At 45.3% G+C, this 10,752-nt stretch overlaps 1 protein-coding gene across 7 annotated transcripts in view; it reads right to left on the reverse strand.

Moving 5' to 3' along the window:
* The window catches only part of LOC122928750 (cyclin-dependent kinase 11B), a 56,708-nt gene extending 46,680 nt beyond the window's left edge, over positions 1-10,028 (reverse strand). For 4 of the 7 annotated variants that reach the window (XM_044281929.1, XM_044281927.1, XM_044281925.1 and 1 more), the window contains exons 1-7: positions 9,924-10,028; positions 8,881-9,006; positions 7,496-7,611; positions 6,454-6,584; positions 5,388-5,526; positions 4,844-4,879; positions 2,653-2,789 (exon numbers count right to left, since the gene is read on the reverse strand). In XM_044281929.1, the coding sequence (XP_044137864.1) occupies positions 2,653-2,789; positions 4,844-4,879; positions 5,388-5,526; positions 6,454-6,584; positions 7,496-7,611; positions 8,881-8,991 (670 nt within the window). In that variant the 5' untranslated portion in view covers positions 8,992-9,006; positions 9,924-10,028. Of the gene's footprint in view, positions 1-2,652; positions 2,790-4,843; positions 4,880-5,387; positions 5,527-6,453; positions 6,585-7,495; positions 7,612-8,786; positions 9,007-9,923 lie in introns of those variants that run through there. The other 3 variants (XM_044281928.1, XM_044281923.1, XM_044281926.1) reach the window with 2 other exon arrangements.
* Between the last annotated feature and the right edge of the window lie 724 nt (positions 10,029-10,752).

Raw genomic sequence — 10,752 nt, forward strand, 5'->3', positions numbered from 1 at the left:
CGTGCCTTAAAGAGGACCTTTCATGGGTCCATACATTATGAAAGAAGTAGAAGGTTATGTAGGGCATAGAGCAGGGCTCTAAGAGTGCTTACTATTTTTTCTGGGTGCCGTTCCGTTCGCCCACTGTGCCCCTGTTCACGTCTTCCGCTTGGTATGCTAATGAATAGCATTGGTACAGGGAGGAGGAGACTACCCTGTTTCTCAATGGGCGTCTCCTTCTCACTGGCTGTAGCACGGTCCAATCACAAAAGAGTGTCACAGCCAGGGAGAATTTTTTATTTTTTTTTTAAAGCCAGTCTCCTCCTCCCTGTTCCGATGCTATTCATTAGCATACCAGGCGGGAGAATTCAACAGGGGCACAGCATGATAACGGAGCAGCGCCCAGGAAAAATACTAAGAGCTATTAGATCCCTGCTCTATGCCCTACATAACCTGCTACTTATTTCATAATGTCTGGACCCATGAAAGGTCCTCTTTAAAAACGCATCTGTTCAGGCAGGCTTATCAGGCTTCCTAAACGGACTGTTCCCCGAGTAACCCCTCCAGCCTGAACTCGATCTTCTAACAGTCCTACACCCAAAGCAGATCAGCCTACACCACTGCTTTCAGTACAAAAATGGCTCAAGTACTACATTATCACAACCAACTACCCTTTGTATCACCCCCATTTCCTCATTATAATATTAGCCAGTTATGTTGCGATGTCTTGTTTTGCACACGAACCCCCTGCGGAATGTAGCGGCGCTATATAAAGATTATTATAATATGTAAATGAGCCACTAGGAGCAACAGGGGCGTTGCAGTGACACCTAGAGGCTCCGCTCTCTGCAACTGTAAACATCATCAATGCCTGGCCCTGTCAAAGTGGAGGCCGCGTGGCAGTTGCAGAGAAAGTGGAGCCACTCGGTGTAACTGCAACGCCCCCGTTGCTCCTAGAGGCTCATTTGCATATAATAAAACATTTTTCTTAACAATGCGGCCACATATGAACATGGGACCAACACAGATGCCTTCAGCTGCCGAGTGCAACTGTAACGGGTCAGCCGGTTTCACAAGTACAGATCTGACAGATGCCCTGTAAATAGGCTCGAGTTCTTTACAACAAAATCTCAACCTGGGTCAGAACTAATTATTGGTGGTAAATGTGAGGTTCTTGTAAAGTGCAACTATAGGAGAAATCAAGCATTAAACAGTGCCTACTAAAATCAATGAGCAGCACTGACATACTGGGTCCTCATGCTCTTTGTAGCCTCTCTCCTCTGACTGATCGCGGGGGCCCCCCAACCATCCTCTATTAACTCTAATAGCGTGTTTGAGAAGGAATTTTCTGAACAGGCAACCTTTTTACTTCTACCTATGTTCACCTACCTAGGGCTCACTAGCCGGGTCTGTATTGTGTATATGTTGTGGATCATGTTTTGTTTATATAGGTGGGGGAGCCACGGGGTTTGATTTTGTATTTATTTATACTTGTTTTTCCATTACTTTTAATGCTATAACTTGCTGTGTCTGTCTTTGCCAATTTATGCTATTTATTTGGTTTATCGATTTCAATAAAGATACATTTTTGGATATACACTTTTGTATTATATCTGTCTATATATGCTGAGTGTCTGGGTTGGTCCCATCTAGGAGCTATGTTCACCTACAGCAAAAGAAGTGTCATAAAACCTTCCTAGATCAGGATCCATGTAATCTATACATCCTATCCATATAGCACAGTGTACGGGAAAGCACCAAGGGTTACAGTTATTAAGTGATTTACGTCACAAAAGTCGCTGATTTTGCCATACATGCCATTTCTGCAGCAATTTTTTTTTTGTGGTGTGGGGAACAGGGAGCGCAGCGGGTCCCACACATCTGTCTTCATTAATGTCAGTTTTTTTGGTGCGAATAAAGAGAGAAATCGACGTCAGCTAGGACGCTGCTGTAGATTTCAGACTGTCGCATGGCAAGCAGATGGAACTATTACAGAACTATGAGAGTCGTGCACCTATAAATAACTTTGTGGTGGCGCAGGAGCAAACGGGCATAATAAAGCCGGTCTTGATAACTTCCCCCAAATGTTTATATACTTAAAAGCAGGACTTATTCTAAGAAGTCCTGCAGTGAAGGGCACCAAACCCACTTGGTTACTTTACAAAGTAAACTTTTGATAGTGTACTCACAGGGGCAGGGTGGCGGAAGGACTGACCTACAACTGCCTTCACCTCCAGCAGGTAAACACTTTGGAATTCCTCTCTTACATATCATTTACTTGATGGGGTTGGCAAGAAACACAAACTGACTACCATTTTTGAGTTTTTCTGTCAAAAGTTTTGATTGGCGGTTCGGCTGTGGAAATCCCCATTAATTGCTAAAACAAAGGGTCAGAAGCACTCAGCTTGACTTGGCTCTCCTCACGGAGAGGTGTATGGGCCCCACAAAAAGTCTATGGCTTGTACACCAATAACCATGCCTTTCCGAGCAAAGCAGATCACTTCTGCCCCTTCGAAAATAGTTTCTGCTACCATCATCTTCTCTGTAATGTAATAATCTAATATGTTACACAAAATCACTACCATGTTGCTGGTACTTGCCCTAAAAATACATAGCATATTCATACAACCCAACATCAAAGTGAGCGGACCATTAAGGTACAGGTATCAGTACCTTCTCTCCTGGACTCCCGCCCTTTACGTCTCTCCTCTGCTCTCCTCTGACGTTCTTTCAGTTCCCTCTGCTCTTTCTGCTGTTCCCTGACTTTCCTTTCCCGCTCACGATTACGTTCCAATTGTTCCAGACGGTCACTGCACAGAACAGAAAATACATTTTGGTTAGAAGGGTCATAGTGTCACACTACTAGGGTCTCCAGCAATTAACTGTAAACTGTGGGGGAGCATGCCATCGCAGGAGTAGCAAATCACTATACAATTCCTACCTAAAAATCAAGGGGCGTATGAGTTCTCCTTAGTGAGAATTTCTTGGCAGTTCCTCTTTACTGGAGCCAATATCTGAACGTAGGTTTTCCACAGCAGATAAACCAGGACCTATTCCCATTTTCACCCAAGCAGCCCAGCTGATATGACGGAGCATTCCATGCTCTCCCTGCCCTGCGCTGTATCATGAAAGCTAAGCGCTGGCTTCCGTCTAGCAGTGTTCCCGGTGACGTCACCTGCACTAATGGGTGGGCTTTAACAATGCCCTAGCCATTTTACAGGCTAGGGCAGCCCAAAACCCCTTCCATTAGTGTTGGTGACATCACCGGGCTCACTACTAGACGGAAGCCAGCGCTTAGCTTTACCCATTGAGAGCCCTGCACTCCGATGGTCATGTCAGGGGGGCTGCCTGGGTGAAAATAGGGATATGTCCGGGTTCAGCTCTGACCTCGGACAACCCCTTTAAGGCATATTTTACATGTCGCAGAAATTTCCATACATCTTAGTGGGGTTGTTTTGGCAGCAAACACATTGACTTCTGCAAACTACATTCACATAAATGGGACGGCCGGAGAAATTCTGCCAAACAGATCTGCCATGTGTGAATTCACCTTTAGCGGTTTTCGGAGACTTTAAAGGGGTTGTCCACTTTTACCTATTGATGACCTATCTCTAGGAAAGGTCATCAATATCAGTTCGGCGGGGGCCCAATTCCGAGAACCCCCACAATCAGCTGTTTGAAGAGAAAGCACTGCTCGAACGAGCACTGCTTTCTCTTCAAACCGCTGATTGGCGAAAGGTCCGACACCTGGGATCCCCGTTGATCAGCTGTATGAGAAGCAGTGACACTTGGAGTAGCGCTGCTGCTTCTCACAGTGGTGCCTAGGCCAGTGGTGACACATTAATTGGTCACATGGCCTAGGCACAGCTCAGCCCCATTCAAGTGACTGGCGCTGAGTGTGATACCAAGCACAGACACTATACAATATGCGGCGCTGTGCTTGGAAAGAAGGCAGTGGCGCTCATAGGAGAGCTGGTGTCTTATCAAACAGCTAATCGGCAAGGGTCCCGTGTATCGGACCCCACCGATCAGATATTGAAGACATATCCAGAGGATAGATCATCAGTATTAAAGTCTTAGAAAACCCTTTTAAAGTACATCAGTTTAAAGGGGTTTTCTGAGACTTTTATTCTGATGACCTCTGGATGCTCACAGCAGAGCCGTGGCCTTTACGTAGCTTTGCCTAGTGGCGCTAATTGGTCAAAAAACCTAGACACAGCTCAGCTCCATTTAAGTGAAAGGGGCTGAGCTGTGATACTAAGCACAGCCGCTGTACAATGTATGGTGCTGTGCTTGGTGAGCCGCGAGAAAGCAGCAGTGCTACTGGGTGCTGTTGCTTTCTCACACAGCTGATCAGCAGTGGTCCCAAATGTCAGACCTGCAATGATCAATGTAAAAGTCTCGGAAAACCTGCTTAAAGTGGACCATTCAGCAATCATGATTGCTTTAGTAAATAAAATGAAATGCTGTGATGTACTGCCCCTATGTTACCCTACTAAAAATGTATGGATAATTTTTGGGGAAAACTGGGTGTTACCACCACTGGGGGGGGGGGGGGGGGGGGGTGTCCCTGTAAATCCTGACACTGTCCAAGCAGTGGTGACAGCATCAGACTGTGCAGAGACACACCTCTTTGATCCAGTGGTCAATTTATTCATTTATTTCTAGTACAAAAAACAGTCAAATGCAGAGTTAAAAGAAAAGTTGATCCAGGATTGTTATTTAATGGGGAATTCAAGCATTTACCATAGGCGGTTTAACTTTTTTTAAAGCTGTAGTTTTTGTGGTGGCTTTTCATCTTTTTTTTAGCCAAAGCCAGTAATGGATTCAAAAGGAATAGGTACTATAAAAGGGAAGGACTTACAATTCTCCTTCCTGCTGGTTCCGCTTCTGGATTTGGCTTAAAAAAACAAAACAAAAAAAACGATGTCAAAATCAGCTGTGTTTGAAACCACTGTAAAACATACATGTCTGACACTCTTTCAGTAAAATAACATGTACATAATGCAGTCTAAGGTCATTTATAAAGCTCAAAATGCCAGATTTGTGCAGTTCAGTGCAACAGGCCACATATAAGACTAACACATCCAATCATAGTCACAGTTGTCTGGGAAGTGCAGATCTGGGGGCTTTCTTGTACAGGGTCCTCACACTGAAAAGTTACTTAAACCATACATGTACCAATTAAAAAAACACAATGGTTAGCAGCCCTCGTTCAGTCGTACACAACACAATCATGTATTACAGCTCCCACATATTACAACAGTACTGTATTTGTCATGATGGATGCTGCTTTTGGAATATGGATGGACCTTGCTGGACAACCCATTTGAATGCAGCTTACAGACGGAGAATGGAAACAACTAAGACATTCTTAACGGATCAAACAGTACTCAGGTCTCCCTTACCGTTCCCTTCTAGAATGCTCCCTGGCCAGCTCCCTCCGCTTTTGTCTCTCCCGATCACGACGGACTTTATCTTGTTCTTCTCTGTGTCTTTTTCGCCTTTCATGGTCTCTGTCCTTCTCCTTCACCCGGATGTATTTACCTATTCCATAACAAAGATAACAGTCTGGTCAATGCAAGCTATCAGTCTGTATCCGTACATGCAACCGCTTTACACAGCTATCAACCATCTGTGAACCTTCAAAACTGCAGGGAGTACTTCTACGTAAACAGGTCTCCTAAAATTAGTGGTCCAGTCATGAAAGAACACCTCTATACCAAGTTCATAATCATCATTTCTAACACCTTGAACATATTATGTTTACCTAGGCACATTTACAACTTGATCATCATTGTTAAAGGGGTTGTCCGGGTACAGAGCTGAAACGGGACAAACCTCCATTTTAATCCAGGCAGCCCCCCTGACTTCTGACTTGAGCATCAGAGCAGTTCATGCTCCGATGCTCTCCTTTGCGCTGCGCTAAATCGCACAGAGCAAAGGCTCGTTTGTTTACAATAACACACTGCCGGGCAGAGGCGTCGGCCCGGCAGTGTGTTCGGTGGCGTCACCGGCTCTGATGGGCAGGCTTTAGCGCTGCCCTAGCCGGTTTACCGGCTAGAGCAGCGCTAAAGCCCGTCCAACAGTGCGGGTGACGTCACCGGGCTCCCTGAGCAGCCGGAAGAAGAGGATTCAGCGCTCCTGCAACGGGACCCGGTACGTCACTTCCCGCGAAGAATTTCCTATAAGAAAACGGGGCTTCAGAAACACGTGGAAAAGGTAGGACATGTATGTATGTCTTGTACTAACGGAACAAAGTCCTCAATCCCGGACAACCCCTTTAATATTTAGGTTTTCTTTAAAAAGAAATTGATTTGTAAAGAAAACAATGAGCTCCACATAGGGGCTTGTTGCAAAAGCTTACTGTGACAATTTATTCAAGCGCCTGCCTGCTTCACTTTCTTTTAGAGAAGTTTACTGCTCTTGAGATCACACACACAAACTATTATTACTATAGCACAGAACTACCACCTGTCCCTTCGGCAGAATGGCTGCGGTGTCTGCGTTTCTCTTTCCTCTTCTCATCTTTTCTATGGTGAGATTTTTCTTTTCGAGAAACTTGTTGTGGAGGTTTAATAGCCAAGGAGTCATCTTCTTCACCTCTGAAAATAAAGAAATAATAGAGGAAGGAAATGAAAAGATTGAACTTAAAGGGGTTATCCACTATCTATAATCCCCCTCATATGCCCGGGCCCCTCACAAAGCTTGTACTTGCCTCGCTCCCCGACATCAGCCTTCTGATGTCGGCACGGCCGCCACTGCATCTGCCTGTCTCGCGGGTGAAACACTCGGTGCCGGGGGGGGGGGGGGGTTAGGCGGTGGCCAGCCAATAGCAGGCCATGACAGGAATAAGCTTCCCTAGCGTCACCAATGATGCTAGGGAGGCTCATTCCTGTTGCGGCTATTGGCTAAGCCCGGCATCAGAAGCGACGCGGGTGCCGGGGAGTGAGGCAAGCACAACCTCTGTGAGGGGCCTGGGCATATGGGGCATTATAGATCTTGGATAACCCCTTTAAGTTGGGTTCACATATGAGGCAAAGTCTCAATTTTTCTGTCTCATTGATGCAACAGAAAAAGAAAATTAAAAATAGATGTGCCACGTCCAGCACATGCTGGATTTCAGTAACTATAACAGGATCCACGATTCTGCCACCCAAAATACTGCTGCTGTTTTGCACTGTATTTTTGCCAGGAACCCATTACTGAGCATTCTATAAGGACCCCAAAACTTGTATTCCCGGGGGTCTACTGAACTTGGTTGACATCTCCGATGGACCCTAGGAATTGTGGGTTTGATGTGGACTCAGATATGTTACTGTATTAAAGCCATCTGAAAATAACTTTATTCCGGAAGGATTAGCTAAAGCAAAAATAGTCATAAAGAGAAAAAAATAATAAAAAAAGTGTCATCTAATAAGCATTCCAAAAGCTAAAGTTTAAACATTACCGACTCCTGCTTTTTACATATATATCTACACAAGTAAAATTGGTATGACGGGTCACTTGTCTGTACCTGTCCTCCATTGAATCTTCGCGTCTGTAAGGGGAATTCCTAATAGTAATCTCCATTTTGTGATCTCTCAACTCCCCTTCTTCCAAGGAATCTCTTTTGGAATCACGATCATCAGCCTGGGAAGAATATAACCGGTACAGTAATAAAGACATCTGCATATGCTTGATCCTCCAAACTTATCGTCATTACTACAGTAATCCTACCCCCCCCCCCCCTTCCATGTTACCCACCTACAGATTCATCAGTTTTCTTATTGTTACCCTTGTCTACGTGTAAATGTGATCCCCGAGTTATAACAAATATATTTCAATTGTGGTTTCCAGCTACAGTGTATGTGAACCTACATATTGTATGAAAATATGATTATCCTTGTACTACTTGTTAATGTTATGAGATTTTAGTACATTTTGTAATACTTTGCTACTGCTTGAATAAAAAGAAAATTGGCAAAGACATCTGCATATTGTGTTATAGATAATCTATCACTTCTGAGGAAACCCCATGAAGATCCACAACTATCTTGATAACAGAGGTCACCAAACTAGGTGACATGTGTCCGTCATATGAGGCTGTGACTGAACACAGGAGTGGCAGGATTGGTGAAACAGTGAACTTGCGGTGCTATCTGCTATGCCATTTCTGTACCATTTAAATGTGTAATGAATGAGAGCTACACAAACAGCGTAGCACAGTGAATTCGGCTGTTTCCATAATCCTGGCCCTCCATGCATTTAATTACAGCCTAGATGTAGCAGCCAGCCACAGCTTAGGATCCATTCACACGTCTGCAATCCTGTTCCGCATTTTGCGGAACGGCATTGCAGACCCATTCATTTCTATAGGGCCACACTATGTGCCGTCCGGATGCGGATCTGCCCTTCCGGGTCCACAATGCATAATCTTGTCATATTCAAGATTATGCATTTTCTATTATAGTGCCGGCGATGTGCGGTCAGCAAAATGCGGAACGCACATTGCCGGTGTTCGTGTTTTGCGGATCCGCAAAACACATACGGATGGGACCTCAGTTCTCAAGATGGGTGTGGATCACAGAGATTAGACCTGCATGAACATGTCAGAAACGTTTCTCTATTTAAAACAGAGCCAAAATCTGAGCCGAACTGGACTTGAAATCAGCTCCAGCATATGTTTTAGCAAGTAGTGAAACTCTGGGGAGATTTGTGGTGTTGCCTGCGCTCTGGGGTTTTTCCAAGTCCTTTACAGAAGCCCATGAGGAAAAATCCCAGAGCGCATGCTGTATTAAAAAAGAAATAAAATAAAAACTACCAACCATAACGTCGAGTGAGAACGGATCTGATAAAAGCAGGGAGGATTTAATCTGGGCTTCTCACGGTCTACTTTACACTATTTCACCTGCTTCTTACATTTTTTGGATGCTTCGGATCGGATTTTTCTTCTTGCTCCTTCCTCCTTTTCTTTTCTTGCAAAATTTCATCCAGTGTTTTCACTTTCCAGGTGTCTTTTTCATCCCCCATTTGGTGTGGGTCAACCTTGCAAAACATACAGGAAACCGTTTACTACAAAGCACAGTACTCCGCTATCTCTGTCAGTCTTATAGATATTCAATGGAGAGGCAGTGCACATGTGTGACCATTGCGCCGTTAAAACAAGGGACTCGGGACCCCCGGGGCCCAAGTGGTCAGACCCCACTCCCGGTAATCAGTCATTTATCACCTGTCAACGGCCAATATATGCTGTTTGTGGATCACCCCTTTAAAGTGCTTGTCCAGCCTTTTTACAACTGATGCCCAATGCTCAGGCTGGCTGTCAATATCTGATGGGCGGGGTCTGACACCCTGCGATCATCTGTTTCGGGATTGCTCCAGCATCAGATCTACACGGTTCAGTGCATTGTGTAGTGGATACAGCTGGTTACTGAAACAGCTCCAGTCACTTCAGTGGGAGCCGCCCTGCAGTAATCAACTGACATTGCACTGGGCTGTGTAGTTCTGGCGCCTGAGCTACCCCGAAACCGCTGATGGACCGGGCCCCTGATGATCACATAGTGAGAGCCTAACCTGAGGAAAGGCCATTGATCGTAAAATGCTGGACAATCCCTTCCAGGACATATTTAGAGGTCATTGATTGAGGGGGTCCGACTTCTCTAATGCCAACTGAACCTGAAAACACAGACTATGGCGCTCACTTCACCAACTTCTCAAGAGGGGCAGGGTAGGAAAAGCAGCAAAGTCCAGTGACCCCCTGCCTCTTCTTTCATGGTACAGATTGCTTGGCCCTACGACCCCACAGGCACAAAGATGTGTACGGGTGTCAGCTACTAGTAGGCCTGAGGTTCAGACGTGCAACCGCTGCATCCGTACGGCAACTCCTCCCCCGGTTACTGTCCTAACCCCACCCATCCTGGAATAGCATTATAAACACGGAGGTAACCAAGAGAACGCGCTACCTTGAGTTTTCCTCTCGATTCGCCTCTCACCGTTCTGCGCCCCACACCAGAACGAAAAACATACGAGGCCCTCCGGCGCACTCTGATGACGTCACTTCCCGCTGCTGGCAGAGCGCTGCACTGGCTAAGGCCTGAGACTGAGTGCTGCACAATCGAACCAACTGTGTTTCCGGCTGTCTCCGCTGGGAATAGTTTCTCGGCTTTTTACGCCAGAACCACGTTGACGGTGTTTTCTAACGTATTGCTCAGTGTGTTCAAACAGAAGTCAGTCATTCCATAATCTACTCGCGTGCTCCATGTTAATTAACATAGAGGTCCGCAAGTATATTAAGGAAGGACTGACTTCTGTTTGAACAGTGTTACTATCTGAATGCTGAATCCAGGTGAATCTACAAGTGCCTTTCATTACCTTACTATCATATGCTATGTCTCCATGGATAGAATAAAAAGGGGGTTCTACTCATGGAATCGGATTGGAAGCTGACAACACACAGCTGACTATAAACCACTATATTTACCTTTATTGCTATGGCCAACTTTCTGCAAGATTAAAACGTAACTCCAAAGATTATTGTCGATAGTGGAGACTTAGTCAGTTACATATATTTACCTATTTAATATTCTGATTTTGATGTCCCCTGAGTAGCCCTGTGATTGAAGGGGCGAGACGCGTTGGAGCAGGGTTATCAATATATTGGAGCTATTGTGGGGCATTATAGTGTCCCTCTATGGGCTCTTTCACATCTGCGTTATTGTCTTCCGGCATAGAGTTCCGTCGTCGGGGCTCTATGCCGGAAGAATACTGATGAGGATTATACCCATGCATTCT

The sequence above is a fragment of the Bufo gargarizans genome, chromosome 2, assembly GCF_014858855.1.
Source record: "Bufo gargarizans isolate SCDJY-AF-19 chromosome 2, ASM1485885v1, whole genome shotgun sequence".
Taxonomy (NCBI): domain Eukaryota; kingdom Metazoa; phylum Chordata; class Amphibia; order Anura; family Bufonidae; genus Bufo; species Bufo gargarizans.